The following is a 22,175-nucleotide window of genomic DNA, read 5'->3' as shown; positions in this document are numbered from 1 at the left end:
CTTCCTGGAGGAGAGGACCCCAAATGTTTCCCCAGATTCCTGAGAAGAAAGAGCTGAGGGAGAGGATGCAGCAGGGGCAGGGCTGGGAGAGGTAGCGCAGGGGAACCTGTCCTTCCCCCACTTCGCCTCTACTGTAAAGAAACCCCGAGCCAAAGGGCTCATCCGTCTCCTTAAACAGCCAGTAAACTTTATATGACACAATATCTAATAGTAATTTATTGGGGGAGATATTGTAAATTCCAACGGTTTTAGTTAATAAAGGAGCTAATTAAAGAGAGACGAGCTGTGCTCAGCCAGCTGTTGGCGAGAAGATTATACATCTGGGGGGGGGTGCAGGGTGCAGAAGTGTGTGTGTGCAGGAATTTTTGGTGTGGCTTTTTTCCTTTTGCCCCGTGTCGGGCGATTGCCTTACTCTTTTCGTAGGTTGTATATGATTTTTTTAAAAACCAGAATCCAGCGAATAAATCTGCCCCCGCGTTTCGCCCCCCCCCCCCCACATTGGGGAAGGGGGAAGTTGGAGTTGGTGCAGGGTGGGGGGATTCGCTGTCACCACCCATCCCCCTGGCGGCGGCGCCCACGTGAGCTGGACGGCCAATGGGTGGTCGGTGCAGGTTTAACTATGTTTAATGTCAGATAGCAATAAAGTAGAAGCTGCCGGTCGGGCCCCGCGGAAATGGGCGAGCATAATCTCTTGAATCCCGGGTTTGTGGGGCCGCTGGTGAACATCCACACGGGAGACACCTTCTACTTCCCCAACTTCCGTGCGTCCGGGGCGCAGCTGCCCGGGCTGCCTTCGCTGTCCTACCCGCGCCGCGACAACGTGTGCTCGCTGCCCTGGCCGTCCGCGGAGCCGTGCAATGGCTACCCGCAGCCCTATCTCGGCAGCCCGGTGTCGCTCAACCCACCGTTTGGGCGCACGTGCGAGCTGGCGCGCGTGGAGGACAGCAAGGGTTACTACCGTGAGCCGTGCGCCGAGGGCGGCGGCGGGGGCCTGAAGCGTGAGGAGCGCGGGCGCGACCCGGGCCCAGGAGTCGCGCCTGGAGCAGCGCTGCTGCCGCTGGAGCCGTCGGGGCCGCCTGCGCTCGGTTTCAAGTACGACTACGCGGCAGGCGGCGGTGGTGGCGACGGTGGCGCGGGACCCCCGCACGACCCGCCCTCGTGCCAGTCGCTGGAATCCGACTCCAGTTCGTCCCTGCTCAACGAGAGCAACAAGGGCGCCGGCGCGGGCGACCCCGGCAGCTTGGTGTCGCCTTTGAACCCTGGCGGCGGGCTCTCGGCCAGCGGTAAGGACCCCGGCCCACTCGTGAGGCGTACTCGGGCAGGACATCTTACCAGGGCGGGGAGTGTAGGACTGAGCTAGGGCCGCCTGGGGTGACAGAATGTACAGTGAGGAAGAGCTTCTTTTAAAAAGAAGTGCGGGGTAGGGGGGGAGCCCTATAAACATGTAAATATCCCCATAAAAGAACTGAAGAGCTTCCCTTCTTCATCCGCCTGCGGCTGGAGAGGGCAGGGAGCACTAGAGAAGGGGGATTCTGATACAGGCTTCCCCAGGCCTGGGGGGTGGGGGGTGGGGATGGAGAGACTGGTCCCCCAGGGCCTCTCTCTCTCTGCCTTCCCACAGGCCCCATTACCTATATCTTTTCTTTTAAGAAATGCCAGAGGATAAGGCTTACTCTCACCACTTGCTCATATCTGTTCTAACTGGTCAGGGACCCATGCTGGAGGATGGGAGAGGAGGGGGCAGGATATCCTGGAGAAGGAGAGGTTTCAGGAGAAGTGAGGGGATAGAAACATAGCAGGGTCAGAGATACCCCAGTGGGAGGTAGGGTTGGGGAGGCAAGGGAAAGGAGTAAAGGGGGAAAAGAGAATGATGGGGGCAGAAGGATGATGGTCTGTGTAGGAGAGAGGAGGCAGTTAGGCCAAGGTGAAAGGGGCTGGGGAAGGACCATGGGCACTGGGCTTGTCACCTCTTGGTCCTCTGGCCAACCCTGCCGGTTCATCTCCACCCAGGCGCGCCCTGGTACCCGATCCACAGCCGTTCACGGAAGAAGCGCAAGCCCTATTCGAAGTTGCAGCTGGCGGAGCTGGAGGGCGAGTTTCTGGTGAACGAGTTCATCACACGGCAGCGCCGGAGGGAACTCTCAGACCGCTTGAATCTTAGTGACCAGCAGGTCAAGATCTGGTTTCAGAACCGGAGAATGAAAAAGAAAAGACTTCTGTTGAGGGAGCAAGCTCTCTCCTTCTTTTAGGGGGCAAGACACGGGCGCCAGCCCCAGACTGAGACTGTCTCTGGCAGAGAGCGAGAGGGGGCGCTGCCTGGGACACAGTCCCCGCTTAGAACGCCAGGCGTCTCTGGCAGGCCCTCCCTGGACATCCTCTTATCTGTTTTGTTCGTGGTTCCCTCCCACACACCCCCAACAGGCCCTGCCAGGTCCCAGAGAGAAGGGAAGAACTCAGCCAGGGAGAGAGGAAGCCCACAGTTGCAGGCGGAGAGTAGGGGCAGGGAAGGCTGCGGTGCTGGGAGGGGTTGGTTTGAGGCAGGACTGGGGCATTGGGCCTCTGAGCTGAGGATCTGGAGGAGAGGTGACCCAGGCACCCCCTCCCACCACTTTCCTCCTGGGATCTTAAGTTTGTCTGCCTGCAGGAGTAGGTGAGGGTGGGAACAGCGGAGCCAACCTCCCAAAACTGGAAGTTAGTGTTAAGAGAGGCTGAGAGGAGGGAGTGAGAGTGGAGGATCCGAAGGGAGTGGAGGGGGGTCAGGGTAGCTCTGGGAGGGCAGGAGGAAGTGCGAGAACCTAGGAGGAAGTGTCGTTGGGGAGAACCGAATGATCAGCAATGCCCGAGTCCGCTGGGGTCTGGGTCCTCTAGGTGTGGACTCAGAGCAGCCTGAGGCGTAGGCGTTAGACCCGGCTGCAGACAAGGCGATCATCAGCCTTATATCCGCTCTAGGGCAGGCAATCCGAACGGTCTCCTGGTCCCCAGTCCTCTCCCGAGCCCCCTGCCCGCCCATTCGCTCACAGGTGTGCTGCCATCCGCTCTTCCAGCCACCTAGGCGCTGCGGACCTGAAGCCTCAAGAGGAGGAATTGGGAGCTGAGCGCCCGCAGCCTCAGGTTCAGTAGCCACCCGAGGGACCCCCACCTGGCCCTCCGGGAAGCCCAAGAGGCTGTGAAAGGGGCTGCAGAGCGCGGCATCGATTGGCCCGGAGAGTTTCTGGCAGCCGAGGCGGCCGCCGCTGATTCTCCTTTCCCCGCTGGCGTTCACGGTCACGGCCGGAGGCTGGACCGGCGTAATTTACGAGGCGGGAGGAGAATCCGCCCCTAAAGGGGCTACCGGCCGCGGAGGCCCCGGCTCAGCCTGGGTTTCCCAGGCTGGTGACAATGAAGGAGGGGGTCGCTGCAGCCCCCCACCCAACTCCTTTCTCTCTTTTACCCACCCCCACTCCACCCGCCCCCCAACGCCGCCCTTTGTCTCTGGATCCTCTGCCTCCGCCTTTCCAGCCGGCGAGCCGCTGAGTACAAGGACCAGAGCAAAAGGAGGGGCACATCCCCAGAACCGGCTGGAGGCTAGTGAGTGGCCTCTCCAGCCCAATGCTTTTATTCATTGTCCCCTTCAGGGCCCAGCCCCAGCCCAATAGATCCTAGGCTTAGGAGAAAGGAGCAGAGAAGGAGCCTGCCTACCTTCCTGAACTCCGTTTTTACCCTTCACGGTGAGAGTCCCCCATCCTCCCACCTGCTGACCCACCCTTGCCAGCAGCAAGAGGGTGAGAAGCAGGGGACTGATGGGAGTTGAGCCCAGCCTGAACAGTAGGAAACTGCCTGCTAGCTTGGAGTTTTTCCCACGTGGGGAGTCTGCCCTAACACACCCTTGAAAGGCAATCCACAGAACCCCCCACTCTCCCACCAGCACACAGCTTCAAGTCCCTGTACTGGCTCCTGCAGAGGCACGGGCAAACACAGGAATAGCTGAGCCCAGCGCACCACTGGGCCCAGCCCATTCTGCCGACTGTACTTGTAAGCAGGCAGCCTCATATCCCCAAATACAGCCCTGCAGAGTGGCTGTACAACCACGTGCCCCCATCCCCCATGGGCCCCTGACTCGTGAAACGCTTCCCCATCCACGTAAACTTGTTTCACCTATGTGAAAGTTCCAAGAAACCACTGCCATTTCAGCTGTCTGCACATTCCCCCGTGGGCGGCCCTAGGTATGAGGCATTCATTCCTTTGCCTGGTCACCCCTTCATGCAGCCCCTCCTGTGACCTCATGGGCTCCGGGGTTCTGGATTCGAGCTCCACCACTCCAGCTTGACTCCCACAGCCTAATAGAGAAGAGACTAGAACACTCCAACAGGGGTGGGGAGACAAAGATATGCAATATTCTCTTCTCGTCGCTTTAAACTTGACTTCTGTGAGCCTCTCTGTCAACCTGTGTCCTGTCCTCTGTGTCTGTTGCTAGTACCTAGTGTAGTCTCTGCAGGTAGATGCCCTCCCCTTCCTCCCTCCCCAGCTCTCTGTGAGCCCTCCTATTCAAACGTCTGTCTTTAGCACATTTTCCCTTTATACAGTCCTTGTACAGAGTTGCTTCATCATATTAATATTAATAATAATAATTAAAACATGACTTAAGGTGATGTGATTTTTTTGAGAAAAAAATTTAAAACTGAGTCCCCCTACATGGTCTCTGCCCAAAAAGAATGAGACCCCTGGCCTCCTAGCTGCTCCCCACTTTATCTTCTCCAGCTCAAGTGAATAATAAAAATAATAAATGTATAATAATAAAGAAAGAGCGGTTGCAGTTTCAACAAAAATATATGAGCAACCAAGATCTGTTGATGAGCCGCCATCTCCAGTCTCAAGCAATTACTAGCAGAGAGAAAATTGGGGGACGGTAGACTGGTGGGGGAGGAGAGGGAGATCTGAGGAGTCATGGGGCTGTAAAAATAATGTGGACAGCCCGGAGGAGGCTGAAACCACCTTCATGGCCAGAAAAAGGAAGTCTGAGCTTCAGGAACTCCCGGGCAGAAGCAGGTTGGAGCTGGGGTGGTGAGAGTGCCCTGAGATATGGGGCAAGGGTTAGTGTGTCCACATTTCAACTCCATGGTCCTAACCCCATGGCTTCTCTCTGAGAGCACATTTTGTACACTGCCAGACCCCTTGAAGCTGGTGAAGTAGGCTCCATCTCTTTCAGCCAGCTACCCCCTCCAGGCCATGCCAGAGAGAAGCCAGGGCCAGGCCAGAGTCTGGGTCCCAGCTGTGCCCATGAGCCCTCTGTGCGTCTACTTCATCCCTTCCTTTTGAGTGGGACACCCTCCTTCTGCCTCCCTCCTTGAGCCTCTGGTCTCTGAGTTTCTCTTTCTCACAGCCTGGCTCTAATCGTGGAGTCTCCTCCAAATCCCCCCTCCACTGTTCTGGGCCTGCTCTGGAATAGCAGGGGCCCCCACGGAGCCCAGCCTCCTAGCCATGTCGCCTGCCCTGAAATCTTTCTTTCTCTCTCTCCCTTCCTTTCCTTACTCCTGCAACTAGAAAAACTAGCAAATTTAGACCAAATCCCATTCTTCCTTTGCCCCTAATCCCCAGCTGTCTTCTACAGCTGAGAGGTTCAGGCAGGAAGGAAATCTCAAGCTTTGGGGCTACTCATACAAAGGCCCCACAGAGTGCAGGCAAGGCTGGGGACAGGATAGCTTTTGGCAGCCATAAGCTGGGGGAGGGACTGGGTGGCTGCACCTGGGTCTGAATAAAGGCAGGGAGGGAATGAATCCCAGTGAATCCAGGCAAGAGACTACCCTCTTCTTAAAATGCATCTATACAAGGAGAGTTAACAGTGAAGGCATTTCGGGCTAAAAAGGAAGGAGGGAATTTCAGGAGGTCAGGAATAACTGGCCCTTAATTTATTCCTTTGATTTATTCCCAGAGACACTGCAGATCTGAGAGAGAAGGTACTTTGTTGGGTGGTGTCTATGCAGGCCCCAAAACTGGATAACTGGGGAATCTGTCAGAGAAGGAACTACACTGTAACCTCCTCCCAATGGCTGAAAATCAAGTCCTTGGGTCTCCTCTCCAAAGAGAAGGTCACGGTTGGAGCGGCAATCAAATACTCACTGCACAGCTGAGCTCTGGATCTGGGCAAGGGTTGCATCTATTTTGCAACTATTTGTCTAATTTAAGCCCTCAAATTACAGTTTACTCGACTGACTTGAAGACAAAGCATTCTGTGTCTCTAACTGGGTCTTGAGGAGCAAGAAAAGGGGAGAATTATCTGGATAATTCAGGTGGAAAATATTTGTGCTGTTGTGTATTTGTAAGCTTACACCATCCAAATGAGTTGTGTATTTGGCCCTGATTATCACCCAGTTCTACTCCACTCTGACCTGTATAGACGCAGCTAGGGTATCTAAAGCCACTATCGAGCGGGCGGGAGACGGCCCGCCAGCCCAGGTTCTGCGGGAGCTAATGCAGCCGGAAACCCGGCGCGATCGATGGTTCAGACCCAGAGCAGAGCAGGGACCGCCGCCCGGATCTGCGAACAAAGCAAACCCCCGGGACCTTGGGTTCCAGACAGGCCGGAGCCCCCGCCCATCCTCCCCGCCATTACCAGGAAAGTAGGAGCGGTTTTTAGGCCCCGGGCCCGCGCGGAAAACGCACCCCGGAGCCCCCAACCCTCGCTGCGCCGCGGGCGCATGGAGGCGCCGAAGGTTCCGGGGTAATTCCGCGCGAGGTGGGCTGCAGGCCCCGGCTCCCGCAGCCGCGCCTCTGCGGAGCCTTAGGCCCGAGCGGCCGCTCTTCTGCGTCTGGTTCGGTGCAGGCAGAATTGCCGGTTTTCCGCGGAGAAGCGAGCGGCCGGCGCCCGCCGCCACGGGACACCCCCACCGCTGCAGCCGGCGCCGGCTCGCGGTCGCCGCTCCAGGGGAGGCCCCGAGACAAAGGCGCATCGGCTGCTGGTGGATGACGCGGGCGCCCGGGCCGCGAGCTCCCCCGCCCACGCCGGCAGCCCTCAGTGCCCCGGTCCGGGAGAGAGGGCACTGGGACCTCGGTCCAACTCCCCGCCCCGCCCCGGCCCCGGCCCCGGCCCCGGGCCGCTCCAGGGTCCGGAGAGAGTACCCCGGCGCGCCCCCACAGCCCCGGCTGACCCGCGCAGCTCCCTGCCCAACAGCGCCGGCAGCTGCGGTCGCCGGCCGAGGGCCGCCGGGTCCCCGCGAAGGACGGGATGACCCCTGCTGGCCGGAGCCGTGGAGGCGGCCGAGACCCGGACCCGCTCAGGGGCTCGGCCCTGAGTACCCCGGGCCTGGGGGACGCCCGGTGAGCTTGTAGGAGACCTCGAACAGCCTGAGTCCGAGGCGCTGCCGTGCTGCAGGAGCAGGCCTTTCTCCTTAGTGCCCTCCCTCTGCTGGGCACGCGGCATCCCCGCAGCGGCGGCCCGCCCTCCCGCCGGGCTGCTCACCGCCAGCGGCTCTGCCCTGGAGGCTCCCAAAGCCTGCGCCGCCCGAAGGAGCCTGGCACCGGGGCCGAGGAACTGGGCTTGGATGAGACCAGACAGGGCCGGACCTTTAGCCACTGTGACCCAGCCGATTGCCGGTGGGTGATTTCTGCTCTCCGAGCCGGAGCCACTTGCTTGGGACTCAGAGACAAGCCTTCGCGTTGTCAATTTCTCTGACCCGGAGTGAAGAACTTCCTTTAAGGACAGGTCTTTGTGGATGGAACTCACCTGCAGTTCTTGCTAAGAAAGCTCCCCGTGAAAGATGCACAGTCTACATGCAGAGCATGGAAAAGATGTTCCATAAAATGCACATTTGGCCATACTGCGGACATAACCAATATATTGAAACGGTCTAAAATGCACAGATATCTATATTACACATATATTCTGGACATGGAAAATATATTTCTCTAGAAAATATACATACAGAGGGACTTTTATCTATTGTATGGGAAAGCAACCTCCTGGGAAAAGATTACATATAGCATGAATATCCACCATACGTAAAAATTTGTTTACATTTATAAACAGTACTGTTATATATATATCGTACACACTGAATGTACAGTCCTGCATCTATTTAGCTACATGAATGTATCCACTCCATAGGACATATAAAATCAGTGCATGGAAAATGCATCCATTTTAATATATCCACATTAAAAAATTACATGGAAAATACATCATATTATTATATATAGACAAAATGCATATCTACCCAGTGTATGAAAAATATCTTCTGTAAATTATGTTTGCACACATGGTGTATGTGTACCAAATACATGGAAGTACAGTTTTTGAGTTCACAAATTATTGTATTTATAATACACGTTTCTCTGGAGATCTTAAACACAGTAGCAGGAGGAAGCTCAGGCATTGGCAATGACGCTCTCCATCGGCTGAACTTCTTTCCTGTCGTTCTGTATTTCTGTCTTTTAAAAACTCCTTCTATGTCTACATGGATTATTTTCATTAGCGGTCTCCGACTTCTATTTCCCTGTTGTATCTCTCATCTGAAGTGGGGGTCTAGTCCATTTGCAGCAGGGTCTGACTGCATAATCACGCCTGCATGGAATTAGCATTACATAATGAGGTTACCCTCTGTGTCTCAGGATGTGTTCTTCTACACCTAATATAAATATATCATAGAGTTACTCTGGGCTGTCAGTTAGGAAAGGGGTCAGGTGGGAAGCCCAGCGGCCTGCTGAGGTGTGAAACGGGCAGGTTGAGGGAACAGGCAGGTTCCGAGTTTGTGCTGGGCAATCAAGGCCTCCTGAAAGCTAAGGTTTATTTAAATTTTTTAAAATTTATTTTTAAATCATCAGTCTAGAGAACAGCGTGAGGCAAAGGCTGGAGCCCCTCTTCCATACCCCTCTCAAATCCCAGAGCAGCCCCACTCCCTCCCAGCCAGCCTGGGAGAAGATTCTGGCCTACCCAGCTCCGCCCTCTGGTTCCCATCCTTAACCTCGGCCAGGTCTACACAAGCAGCAGGGAAAGCTTATTGCAAAAGCCAAGGTTTTCTCAACAAAACCCATCCCCGATGCTTTTAAGAGAGGCGGTAATAACTCGAAGCATTTTCTGGCACTGAGCTAACTCTGTCTCAGCCCCCTAAAAATTAGTCCCACAGCTCTTTCTTTAGCAGCTAAAAATCCGGGACTACCTGACTCCTGTTAACGGAAAAATTGTTTGAGAGACAGCGCACTCACACCCAGCAGAGATATTGTTTATGACTAGTTGGGTTCCGTATAGGCGCGGCCATATTTTACTGTCCAAAGGAATCAATTAATTAGTGCTTCACCAGTCCCCCCGCCAGCCGCTGCTTGGCTGAGCGTGGGCGGCTGAGATAGATGTGCGTGGCCAGCTCGCTGGCCTTGTTAACAAGCCTCGTCATAAAGATGGAGATGATAAGGAGATCGAGGATGCTGTGGCGGCCGTGACGGGGGGCTTCGAGGTCCCAGCCCAGCAGTCTCTGGGGCAGGGGGTGCTGCTCCGGCGCCGCTCTATGCAGCGTTCTCCCCTTCTGGGGCATTGTTGCTGGGACTCAGAGAATCCCCTCCCCCCTCCCCTTCCCTGGATTTTCCCGTTTCTTCATCTAACCCCAAATTTTAAAAAACATTAAAAAAAAATAAAAATACATACACATGAGTGCCTGTCTCCCCCTCTGCCACGTTTGTTCCGGGGCCTGCCGCCGCCTCTTTTTTCTGTGTGGCTCCCTTTCATCTCCTTCTGGTGCCCTCTTCCCTCTTTTGGCTCTCTCTCTGTCTTCGTGGTTGCTTTTTCTATGAGTTGGTGCTGGCCCAGGCCCCAACAAGCTCGTAAAAAAATAATAATAATACAAATACCCCCTGGTTACTTGCTGCAGAGCGAACAACCCAGATAAGCCTGACTCAATGGAAAAAAAGAACAACACAAACCTTGGATGTAATTGTTGGTTTGGGCTGCAGCACTTAATTCTGTTTATTCTCACCAATGTGCATACTTAACAGAGAGATATTGATATTAAAAGGCAGGCGGGAATTAATTTTGCTTTTATAGTTATCTATTAAGAGCAGAAGGTGGTCTGAGTCTCCTTTAAAGGGACCAAAAAAGGGGGGAGGGGGAGAGAGAAAGGGAGGGGGAAGGGAGAAATATGACTGAAGGGGAACAAAGATCTTTGCCTGAAGAAACAATGTAACACTAGACAGAACTATAAAGTCTGGGAATGTAAGGATGCCGGACTCTCTCAGTTGCCCCCATTTGCAATCCTGTCCCCTGCACTTCCTGCTGAAATCCCAGCCCTGACTACACAGCAGTTTGCAAGGAAGAATTCATGCAATTATCCGGATAATTGTTGGAGGAGAGACAGAAAGCATTTCCCTTTTATTGTTTGATCCTCTCCGGTGTTTGTGTGGAGGAGGGGGGTGGTGTATGGGATACAGAGGAAAAAACGATGGTTGGGTCTCCCAATACCACCCTGGCCCCTACAGGATGGCTACTCCTAAACCAGGGAGGTCTTACACAGGAGCATACAGATTCTGGAACATACTCAAGAAAGGACAAGAAATTTTGAAGGCCTCAGTGATTCACTTTCATTTTCCAGGGTATTTGCTTGGCTTTACTTTGTCTGCATAGACCTGCCTCATCTAGTATCGTAATTATCACAAGTAAGCGAATAATAGATAATTATAGGGGTGTCGATAATATCGTTTATTTTATAGCCGCACAAGATATGATTAGAGTTAGTGTCAGTGGCTCTGTTGGAGCTTGGGAGGCAGCAAGAGTCAGGGTAGTGAGGCCCTGATAGTCTTTCTTTCCTATTTTTATGGGTGTGTGAATCTCCAGAAATCCCTAATTCTCTAAATTCCTTCCCAAATGTCTTAAGGGAAATCTCTAGGATTTTAGGGGCTGAGAGCTTGCAGAAGGGTAAACAACAATTTGGTACTTAAATCTCCCCCTTAGTCTCAGGAGCAGTGCTCTCTGCTCTCCTCCTGCTCCCCACAATCAAGGGCTTTGCCCTCAGTTCAAGACCACCAGGGTCACAGAGGCTTGGCAGGTGAGGCCAGCGAGAGGAAAACAGGGTCTTACCAAAACCAATTCATTGCCATCCTCAAGTGGGCACCGGGCCCAGAGTGAAGCCCCCTTTGACCCCAAAGTGGCCTTCTTTCCTGGACGCTCTTCCCCAGGGACACCTGGATAGGGGCAGAAGCCAGGCTAGGGCTGTGGAGGGCAGTTGGGGTAGGGATGAGGAGAGAATTGAAAATACTTTTTCTTGTTTCCGGAATTCAAAAGACCAGAAGGCTGTGGGGGAGAGAAAGAGATTGCAATAGAGAGCAAGGCAAGACAGATCCAGGGACACCATGAAAACTTGGCAGGCCGGAATAAAAGGGAAAAGTGAAAGAAAAGGGTCAGGAAGAGGAACAGCAGGAAAAAAGAAATAAGGAAATAAAAAGGAAAAGGTAGGAAAAACGGAGAAGAAGGAAAAAGGAGGGAAATGGAAAAAAGGAAAGAAGAAAGAGATTTGACGGGGAAAGAGAGGAAGGAGGGAGACAGACGCCCGGGTCGCTCTGCCTGGCCGCCTGCAGCAGTCTGGGTGGGCGGGGGGCGCCAAGACAAAGTGAAGGTCAAGTTAGCATCGTACCTTATAAGGAAGGCGTCGGTCCTCCATTTCAGCCTTTCTTTCTGCCAGGACGCGGCTGTGGCATTTCTGGTCTTGTAAACACTGGACTCTTTGGGGCCTTAAAAAAAGATCCCCCTCCTTCCTTTATTGGAGGTGAGCTCGACCGACTAGGGGAAGCATCGGACAGAGAAGTCAGCTAATGAAGACTCCGGCAAACTTTTCTCTCCTTTTCTCTCTGTCTGGCTCCGCTCCCGCCAGCTGGGGCCCCCTCCCCCCCTCCCTCCCTTCCCCCTCTCCCTCCTTTCTCCACCCCGACGCCTCTTTTTCTCTCTGTATCTCCCGGTCTTCCGTATCTCTCTCCACTGTCTGCAACTCTGGGCTCCCCACTCCCCCCCTCCCCTACTGCAGACTTCTAAATCCGTGCCATTTCACCACGAAACCGAGCAAGATGTAAGAGTTGGAGAGAAAATTAGCCGTCAGAAAGAAAAGTTCATTTACAGCTTACATGTGTATTAAGATTTCCTTCCGAAAACAAGGCGGTCCACTCGGTAAGGAGAAGTGAGGCAGCACGAGTGGGGAGGGCTGATAAGGTAGGAGACTTGGATTTCTTAATTTCTCACATCCAGAGGCGGAAAGAAAGGGGGAGAAGCAGGAAAGCGAGAGAGAAGCGCTTTAACCGGGCAACTAGCAAAGGAGGAGGCTGCCACCGGGAGGTTGGGAGCCAAGCGCGCCCGCGCAAGGACCCGGTGTTCGGCAGAGATCCCCGGGCGCTGAGCCGGCTCGGCCTAGGCCTCGGGTGCGGAGAAACCAGTATATTAGATATTTGTTGGTCTGAGAGGTGGGGGAGAGGCAGGGATGGAGGGAGGCAGGGAGAGACTGGGAGGGAGGCGGCGCCGAGGCCGGCCTGCCAGAGGGAAAGGGAGTTCCGGAGCGGCGGCGGCGTCAGCCCGGGCAGTGGGCAGCCGGCGGCGGGCTCAGCCCAAGACGCCGGGAGAAAGGAGCCTGAAGTGGAATCCTTGATCTTCTCCCTCCAGGGTAGCACCAGGGACGAGAGAGAGAGAGAGAGAGAGAGAGAGAGAGAGAGAGAGAGAGAGAGAGAGAGAGAGAGAGAATATGGTGTGGGGGTGTCTGTGAAGGGCTCACCTCTTTTTTCCTGGACCTCACAGCTTGTTTTCGCGCGCTCGGCGCCACGGAGCCCTTATTAGTCCTAATCATCGCTTTTTAAATGGGAATTGTATGGCAAAGGAAAGGAGATGCTCAGAAAGCAATGATGGGGGCTTCTGGTTAAAGCTGATGCTCTACAAACCCCTAATTTTTGTCACCTCCCCTCTTCTCACCTGGAAAACCAGTCTCTGGGGTCAGTCCCCTCCCCCTTTGCCTACCTGGCTGAGGGTGCCTAAGGGCTCTCAGGGACCTGAAGTGGAGATTGGGGACCAGATGGGAACCCCCAGGAGCAGCAGGGGTGGTCAGAGGAGCTCCCAGGCCTCCATGTCAAGAGCCCTTCCACCCTGTGTTCTGATAATGAAAAACAAAGGGGGAGGATTTGACTATTCCTACTGGTGTTAAAGCACCCTGGCTTTCAAAACAAGCGCCTGACCCTGAGACATAAGGCGATAAGCGTCTCTCCCACAGACATTTAATCTGGGCAAACGACCTACTGCCTGGGCTCAAGGGGCTGAGGGGATGGCCTGGGTGGGGACATTTGCTGCCAGGAAACCCCAGGGAGGGAGCAGCAGACCCTCTTTGGCGTTCTCTGGAGTTCTGTGGACAGCATTTGTAAAGGTCAAATGCACTAGGGAGGTCCTTTCTGATGTCCCCCTCAGCCCTGGGAAGGGGAGCCCCAGGAAGTGAGGACATTTATGAGCTGGGACACATTTCCCCCTAGTGTGGGAAAGACAGAGATAGCCAGACCCCATCCTCCAAAAATGTGTTCTGTGTCTGTGACAGAAAATTGGTAGCCACTTGGGAGATTTAGGGACTTGCAGGGAGTGAGGACCAGGCACTCTGGTGAAGGCAGAGGCTGAGGTGTGATTTAAGGTGGGTGGAGGAATCTGAGGGAGCAAGACTGGAAAGGTATCGAGAAACCCATGTCTTCAGAGAAGCCAAACACACACACAGTGGGCCCCAATATTGAAAAACACCAGATGATCTGCTTCGAAGGGACATAAACAGGCCAAGCGGATGCAGGTTAATAAAACCTGCAAAAGCCCAGACAGGAACACTTAAAATGCCCCAGAAACAAAGCGCACCGTGACAAATTCTCACCCAACACACAAGTACATGCACCAGAATGTTCCCAGGCACAGACAGTCCTTCCCATCTCGAGCCTCCACCAGTGTACCTGCCCAGCACCAGGAGCACACCCACATTTGTGCCTTCTCTTAAACCTACCCACAGAAACCCTGGTGGGGGGCACAAGCATTTGGCTGCACACACACCCCACAGAGCCAGGCTCGTGTCTCCTGAGCCTCAGTAATGCACGATCCATACCCGGAGATAAAAGTCTAGACAATAGACGGCTGTTTATGACAAGGAGGCTCTCCAAGTTTGGGGCCAGGCGATAAATCTCTGGCAAATCTTCCTGTAACTCAACTTCTGGCTGTAGTGATGAGAGAACCACAGAGACAGCAGAGAGGAAAGCAGCGAAATGGGAGAGACTTTTAAATCCTGAGCAGAAGGCGACTTCCCCGCTGGGGCAAGGGACTGCAGGCGGCCACACTCGCCCCTCGTACCGTGTCCACACTGTGGAAAGTTTCGGATCAAGCTTCAGAACACAGGAGAGTCAGGCCTCCTGGCTCCTGGAAACCGGGCGAAATGTGCAGACAGATGGCAGGGCCTGGAGGCTGGGACAGACCTACAAACCATTCTTGCTGCAGGCAAAGGATCTTTTTTGTTGGTGACCAAAATCTTCTTGCTGTGTGTCACCTGAATTTTTTCACCCCACGCCTCTCTGTCTCTATCCCTCTCTCTCTCTTCCTCTCTCTCTGTCTCTCTCCTTTTCCTTTTTGGATTGATGGGCTGTTCCCTTTTGCATTTTCGACCCAGGCGTCTGATTACAAGTAAAGAGCCACTGAAGTTGATCTCATAAAAATGCCGCTAGCTCACTTTGATCTACGGGTCTGGGTCCGAGCCTAAGTAGGCGCTAAAGCCGGGGAATGGCGGCTCCGGCCAACCCAGCGTCCGCGCGGCGGCGAGGCCGGAGATCCGGGTGGCCCAGCAGGGCCATCCTGCCCAGAAAAGGCATTTTCTGTGCTGCTGCAACTGGGTTTAGAAACCAAGGTCCAAGCGTAGCGGCTCCATTTCCAGACTGCTTTTAAGCCATTTCCTTCATTTTAGAGCATTTGTGAGGGGGCTAGTGAAACTGGCTCGTAAAATGGGACTTTTATGGGAAGAAATGGGGTCGAGCCGATAGCCTCCTGGGACAATCCCTCCGCGGAGGAGAGTGGGTGGGGCTGCGGGGCCGGAGGAGCTGCCCCTCTCACTCCCCCCATCCTGTCCAGGGGCCAGGGGAACCTCAGGAGCAGCGTCCACCGGCTTAGGTGGCCTGACTTGGGGCCTTGGGCTTGGGGCGATGACCAGGGCTGAGGAGAAGTGGAGGCCGAGAACTGGCAGTCCCACCGCCTTTTAGTTCCCTGGTTGGGGTCGGAGGTGTACCTGGTGCGAGATAAACCGCTGGCCTGAAAATCCCTGAGCACACTGAAGGTATTCTTAAACGCCGCGGTATTGCTCTAAGGGAGAGAAATGTGCAAAAAGAAGCAAGCCAACTTCTCATGAGGACTCATCCCAGCTGGCTCAGCTTCGGAACCGCTGACGGTGCCCATGCGCTCATTGCTTATTTTTTTTATTGACTCCACGCGCGACCGAACTTACAGTCCAAGCGCATCCGAGCTCTGAGGGCCCCCTTCCTCCTCCGTGGGTTTGCCTCCCAGTTCAGCGTCTGTGGTGTGGGCCCCTTTCCCCACCAAAGGCCGCTCTCTAGAGTCCAGAGCAGCCGGAGGAGGTGGACAAGGCGGCCCACGGCTGTGCTGGGGTGCTGCGGTGGGGTCCCCCGGCCAGGATTCTGGAGATACTGCCGTCTTCTGCAGCCGCCTCTGGTGTCCGTATGTGGCAGGGAAGGGTGCTGGAGTCTGTCGCGGCCCTGGCCAGAGTACCGCGCGGCAGCTGCCCAGACCCCAGCTGCCTGCTAGCGGCCAGGCAGGCAGGCAGGCAGTGCTGCCTGAGGCCAAGAGCCAGTGGGGCTGGCAGGATGGCCCTGTGGCAGAAAATTTCAGGTGAAAGCCGAGACTCCAGAAGGGTGGAGGGGCCACAGGCATCCATGAGACAAGGAGAGAAAAGCCGCCTCCACTCCAGGGAGTAGGGCTTGCCAGGGCTCTTGGGAACCAATTTGGGGCCACAGATGGATCTCATGTCAGGGGAGGCACTGATGCTATGGGGTGCAGCGTGGGGCAGGCAGCTCAGTCTATGCTTCAGAGACGCCTGGACCTAGAGTCAGGCAGGGAGGCCGCTAGCCCACACCGTGGGCATTTTTTGCCAATCAATGCTTTGCTGACCTCAGTGGCTGGGGCCTTCACTCCTTGACCCCAACGGCAACCTCCAATTGCTGGGATTTTTTTTAAGTTGTTGAAAAATTAAAAGTCAGGCTAAAACTAGAAAAAAAATCGAACTTTGTGCCTTACTTTTAGGGGAAAGAATATTAATTCTCAGAAGCCTCATTTGGGTGACCCTGGAGTTTCCTGGACATCAACTCCTTTGACATTCTTTCTTGCCTTTCTTTTTTGTTTCAAGGAAATAGAGCCGCCAGCAGCTCCTTGCAGCCGCCTGGCTCACTTTTATGGTGGCCCTGGAGTAAACTTTGGTGGTCAAATTCAAGTGCTCAGGCCCACAGCTGTCTCCTCACAGGAAGCACAACCCCTCCCCACTGGCAGCCCTGGCGGCACAGAATTCGCCTTGGGGGCTTGGGCCCCACATCACCCTGGAGGCCAGGATGGGGAAGGAAGCTGGGCCCTAAAGGGAAGTACGGAAAGCTGGAGCTGAGCCTCTGAGCCCATCTACACCTCTGCAAGGGATGGGGGCACCTTTTGCCGGTTCCTATCACTGTTTGGGGAGCATTTTGCCTCCAATAAACTCAAGTTTAATGATGTCAGCACAAACCCCATAAAAGCCACAGTCCATAGTTCCCCACCATTACAATTAAAAATTCCGGCCCCAACTCACCCTATAAAAAGGGGTAGAGGAAGGAGGAAAAGCAACAGATTTTTCTTCTTGTAGCCCCTTACCGACAGAGAAGTCCCACACTTGAGCGAAGCCCCAATCTAGTTCCTCTTTGCCCTCCGTTAAGATCTGGCCAGGACTAAGGAAGGGCTCAGGAAGCAGTGCCCAGTGATGAATGGGTAGAGGGGTGCTGGAGGCCTATTCTTGTGTATTCCAGAACCACCCCAAGAATGGGACCCATGGCTGAGGCGTCTTCACCCCTTCACCCCAGGTGTTATTTTAAAGGCCAATCAAATTGGGGGAAGCAGGAGGGTTAGAAGAAATGGATTTGGGGGGTTGTATTTAGGGACAAGTTACCATTTTTTGTGTCTTCCCCGTCTGGTTTTTTGGGGTCTCAGTACCTCATCAAGTTCCGCAAGGAAAATCAAATCCAAATAATATTTTAAAAGTGGAAACCGATTTTAACCAAGAGTTAGGGATATAAAGAGAGTTTGGGCCATTTCTTGCTTTCCCCGAGAGCGCAATGGACAGAGTCCTTGAGGGCTTCAGTTCCTCCCCTCCTACCCGAATAAATCGTGCCCTAGCGGCTCCTCCTTGGATCCAAGGTTGCTTTATGCTCGCGGCAGTTACTCTGCTACCCAGTCCAGAACCTTTCAATAAAGTGATTTTCAGCTGCCCAGATGTGTCCTGTGGCACCCAGAGGAATGGGAGGCAAGGGAGAGCAGAACCACTGAGTCCACCCCTTGGGCCACAACCATCCAGGAGGCTAGCAGATGTGGAGGAGGGCAGGGCAGGGCTGAGAAACAGGAAGGAAGCACCAGGCCTGGCTGCAGCCCCTGGAAGCAGGGCTGGGGACTTCCCCTAGGGAGTGGCCCCTGGCCCAGCCCTGCCCATCTAGGTTCCTCAGCTCCCTTCCACTGCCCTGCTGGTTTGTCCTAAAGACCCACACCTGGCCACACCACCCAGCTCACAGCCCCCAAATCATTCAAGGATAGGAGCCCCAAACTTAGTCCCCCACCATATCCTTCCAGGACCTTGACACCAGGCTTCTTTTTAGCCCCAAGCTGAGGCTGAGCCCCCAACCCAAAGGGCCCCAACAGAGAAGATACATGGCTCTCATTCCAACCTTTTTCTTTGGGGTTTGAGATTTAAAAATCCACAGTGAATGTAGCTTTCTGTGCATTGATTGACAATAAAGGCAGGCATGAAATATTCACCCAGGGCCACTCTCTCATACTAAATATTTAACACAACATTAGAGAAGGTTTTTCCCAGACTTCGCCAGGCACCGGCTGGGCGGCTGGCTCACTCCTTACCACTCGTTTATGACTAATCTGAGTCCCTAGCTGCCGGCAGCGCAGCAAGCCAGACAAAGTTGGGACACTAGCTTGCTGCTGGCTGCCTCACCTTTGGGAAACTTCGGATGCTCTTCTGAGGAGTCTCTCCAAAGGGGAAAGGGAGTCTTGACACCCAGCCTCGGCCAGGAAGAGAATCCACTTCTTCAAACTCTTCTAAACAGGCGCTGGCCCTCTTCGGGTTGGCGGGTAAGAGTCCCTGAGAGTTGGGGGGAAGGATTCCCATCTCTGGCGGAATCAGGCAGTGGGGGAAGAGGTCCTCATCCCCACCCTAGTCTCAGACTGATCACGGGGAGGAGGCAAGACCCCCCATACGTGAGAGCCCTCCTCCTTCCCCCACCCTAGGGAAAAAAGAGCAGCAGCTAGAAAAAAATACAATTACCCCCTCCCAGCCACCGCCCCCGCCCATCCCACCGCCCACCCCACCCCAACCCTCTCTCTCCTCCTTTGCTCGCTCTGTGGAATGGAGAGGAGGGGAGTGACGAGAGAAAAACGAATACAAATCTGCAATTGATTTTCATAATGTTTCTGCGGTGTTTGCAAACCAATCGCCTGAACGTCCCCATCTTACCTAAGAGAGAACCCCTCCTACGTGTGCGAAGTGCTCCGAACTGATATATGACAATATCTACTTTGGATCACGTGCTCCAGGAGAGAGACTAAGACGGATAACGCGTCATCTCGCCTTCCCAAATTTTCCCCCCTCGCTAGACCGGGTCCAAAACCTCCATCTGGAGCCGGCAGGAGAAGAGAACGATGTTTAACTCGGTCAACCTGGGCAACTTCTGCTCGCCGTCGCGCAAGGAGAGGGGCGCTGATTTCGGCGAGCGAGGCAGCTGCGCCTCCAACCTCTATCTCCCCAGTTGCACTTACTACGTGCCCGAGTTCTCCACGGTCTCCTCCTTCCTGCCCCAGGCCCCCTCTCGTCAGATCTCCTATCCCTACTCGGCCCAAGTGCCCCCGGTCCGGGAGGTCTCCTACGGCCTGGAGCCATCCGGCAAGTGGCACCACCGGAACAGCTACTCCTCCTGCTATGCGGCGGCCGACGAGCTCATGCACCGGGAGTGCCTGCCTCCTTCCACCGTCACCGAGATCCTCATGAAAAACGAAGGCTCCTACGGCGGCCACCACCACCCCAGCGCCCCGCACGCAGCCCCCGCCGGCTTCTACTCCTCAGTCAACAAGAACAGCGTCCTGCCTCAAGCCTTCGACCGCTTCTTCGACAACGCCTACTGCGGCGGCGGCGACGCGCCAGCCGAGCCCCCCTGCCCGGGCAAGGGCGAGGCCAAGGGGGAGCCCGAGGCGCCCCCGGCCTCGGGACTGGCGTCCCGGGCTGAGGCGGGTGCGGAGGCCGAGGCCGAGGAGGAAAACACGAATCCCAGCTCGTCCGGTTCAGCCCACTCGGCGGCCAAGGAGCCGGCCAAGGGAGCCGCCCCCAGTAGGTAGCAGCGGCCGGGCGGACAGGCGGGCAGCGAGGGAGGGAGCGCCAGAGGGAGGGCGAGTGTAGGGGGGAGGCGAGGGGAGCGGGGACGGCCTCGTGTTTTGGGTCAGTTCGATTTTATGTGGAGTTTTATAAGCATTCAAAGGATTTTATTATAACCTACAAAGCCCTCTCTCCCAACGACTCGACTTTTTACGATGGAGAAGGGGTGGGGAGGGAGGGAAAAGGGCTCTTTGGAAAAGCCGGGTGAACCCCCCTCCCCGTTATCTCCCTCGGTCTGTGAAATTTTTAAAAGCGCCACCATCGCGGGCGATATTAACTTTGATCGTGAACTTAGAGGAGCATTTAAGGAAGGATGGGGAGCCGGGCTGCCGGGGGGTGGGAGGGAGGGGAGGAGTGGAGGGGGAGAAAGGGGAGGGCGAGGGAAAGACAGGGAGTAACTCAGAGAGGGGGAGAGGTGGGGGAGAGAGGCGATGGAGCAGAACCTCAGTCCGGAGAGGCCAGCCAGGGCGGCTCTGCTTCTTTTAAAAACTATTTTTGAAATGTTCAAACTATGTGTTCGCGGGTCCTGGAGCAGAACCGCGAGCAACCCGGGGTCAGCGGCGACAGGGGGTCGGGGAGAGGCGGCTGGGGCTCCCCTCCGCTCCAGGCCGGGGTCTCGGCGCGTCTCTGCGGTCCGCGGCCTCCGCGCCGGCCTAGCGGGGAAGGCGCGGCCCGCCGGGCGTCCCGGGGCGCCAGGGCCCCCGGAAGCGGTCTGGGCGCTCGGGTGTCTCTGGTGCCTGCTCGCTCGCTTCGTCCCCGCCTCCCCACTGCTCTCGCCTGATCTCACGTCTTCGCGCCTGTTCTCCGCGGTTCCCCTAGATTTCTGGGGGAGGGGTGGTGGGCTTTCAGAGCCGCCGGGAGGGCAGCGCAGGAAGGGGCCGAGGACCGCGGCTGAGCAGGCGGGGCCCACGGGGACGCACTGGGGTCGGCTGGCTCCCTTCTCCCCCAGACTCCGTCGGCCCCGGCTCTCGCCCGAGGGGAGGGGCGCGGGCCCCGCGGTGGCCCGGACCGGGACGCGCTCGACCTGGCGGCGGGGTCGCGGCTCCCCCCGCGCTGCGCCCGCGGAGAGCCGGCGGCCTGGCGGGAGGGCGGCTGGCGGTGGGGCTGGGAGAAGGGCCGCCGAGCGCTCAGCGGGCTGGGGTCGCCCGGGTCTCACGTGTCTCTCTCCCCCTCTCCTCGCACTTGCCCCCTCCCCTCCCCTCCAGACGCCCCCCGCACCCGCAAGAAGCGCTGCCCTTATTCGAAATTCCAGATCCGGGAACTGGAGCGCGAGTTTTTCTTCAACGTGTACATCAACAAAGAGAAGCGGCTGCAGCTGTCCCGGATGCTGAACCTGACGGACCGACAAGTGAAAATTTGGTTTCAGAACAGAAGGATGAAAGAAAAAAAACTAAGCAGAGACCGGCTGCAGTATTTCTCGGGAAATCCTCTGCTGTAACCGCAGACCGGGCCCTTTTGGGGGAGGGAGGGGAAAGGGGGAAATTATTTTATTTTATTTTTATTTTTTATTTTCTAAGTCGCCTTCTTTCCGCGGGTGGAAAACTGGACTGTGGCCAGGGCTGGCCCCCACTGCCGTTGCTCGCTCTTCTCTCCGGAACCTCCTCCACCTTCTCGCTGGGGGACTCTGACTCTCGCTGGGGGACAGGGACGGGCCTGGAAAGGGGCTGAAGGGAAGTGTCTGGCCCGTGGCGAGTGGACTCCGTTGGCGCCGAAGCCAAGACTCTTTATTTAAAAGAAAACACACCTCGCGACGATGTCTTGCTGCTCGGATTGGGTGGGGGAGGGGCGAGATTAGTGGGCGCCGGAGCCGAACAATCTTTGAACTGAAAGCCTTCCTTGCCCAAGTGTAAAGATCTGCTAAGACACCGTGTCTGCGAGGGGAGACTTCTCGGGCTCCCCGCCCCTACCCCACCTGGCCCCACTGCTAGGGGGCAGCTAAATGTGATCCTGCCTTGCTGTGAAATTTCTGTACCTTCGACCTGGTGTTAGGTGTGCAAAGTCCGTGTCCTACCTCCGTCTGCGCCCAGGCCCCGCCCGAGCCTAGCTGTTCTCCCTGTGAACGTGTAGAGCCTTCCTTTGAAATTTCTTAACTGGTGCATTGAGGTTTCCTAACCTTTTTCCAAGCCGTGCCACACTCCACGGATTTATAGTTATAGTCTATGCAGTTGTTACCTCCTTTTTTTTATGAGGAAAAAAAAAAGATTGGGGTGGACGAGGCAGGAAGGAGATAGGATTGGGCGCCTCTCCCATGCTGGGGCCTGAATTTTTGTAAATAAATTTCACAAGCGTTTCTTTCTACCCGGAGGGGATGGGGGGAGGACTCGCCTGGAATGAGATTCCAATCACCCATCTCTCTCCATGTGCGTGAGTGCGTGTGTATGTGTGCAATCCCCACCCTGCTCCCGTCCCAGAGGGATTGCTGTGAATTTTTTTTTTTGGTGGCAAATAAAGATATTTCATTCTGTTCAATATTATGATTTTATTTGACCCTTTTATTAGCCCCTCTCCTCTTAAAACCCTCAATGCTCCCAAGGCAGAGGGGGAGGCAGGCGGGTAGAG

General features: G+C 55.4%; 2 protein-coding genes and 1 long non-coding RNA gene across 4 annotated transcripts; 2 read left to right on the top strand and 1 right to left on the bottom strand.

Annotated features, from left to right (window-relative positions):
* The first annotated feature begins 673 nt into the window (after positions 1 to 673).
* HOXC12 (homeobox C12) lies at positions 674 to 2,276 on the top strand. The gene is made up of 2 exons (XM_058558084.1): positions 674 to 1,283; positions 2,011 to 2,276. The coding sequence occupies exons 1-2, from the start codon at positions 674 to 676 to the stop codon at positions 2,247 to 2,249; spliced, it is 849 nt and encodes a 282-aa protein (XP_058414067.1). The 3' UTR covers positions 2,250 to 2,276.
* Positions 2,277 to 7,791: 5,515 nt separating this feature from the next.
* LOC131416019 (uncharacterized) lies at positions 7,792 to 11,711 on the bottom strand. 2 transcript variants are annotated; one of them, XR_009222531.1, is made up of 3 exons: positions 11,589 to 11,711; positions 9,611 to 9,783; positions 7,792 to 8,536 (listed from the first exon to the last, which is right to left on the bottom strand). It is a non-coding gene; the product is annotated as an uncharacterized LOC131416019 (long non-coding RNA). The 2 variants fall into 2 exon arrangements; XR_009222530.1 differs by lacking the exon at positions 11,589 to 11,711 and having other exon boundaries at positions 9,611 to 10,961.
* A 7,178-nt stretch (positions 11,712 to 18,889) lies between these two features.
* Positions 18,890 to 21,062, top strand: HOXC11 (homeobox C11). Its single transcript, XM_058558083.1, has 2 exons — positions 18,890 to 19,571; positions 20,822 to 21,062. The coding sequence occupies exons 1-2, from the start codon at positions 18,890 to 18,892 to the stop codon at positions 21,052 to 21,054; spliced, it is 915 nt and encodes a 304-aa protein (XP_058414066.1). The 3' UTR covers positions 21,055 to 21,062.
* Positions 21,063 to 22,175: the final 1,113 nt, after the last annotated feature.

The sequence above is a fragment of the Diceros bicornis genome, chromosome 17, assembly GCF_020826845.1.
Source record: "Diceros bicornis minor isolate mBicDic1 chromosome 17, mDicBic1.mat.cur, whole genome shotgun sequence".
Lineage (NCBI taxonomy): Eukaryota > Metazoa > Chordata > Mammalia > Perissodactyla > Rhinocerotidae > Diceros > Diceros bicornis.
The sequence above is the reverse complement of the archived record's forward strand: the minus strand, read 5'-3'. Positions and strand labels throughout refer to the sequence as shown.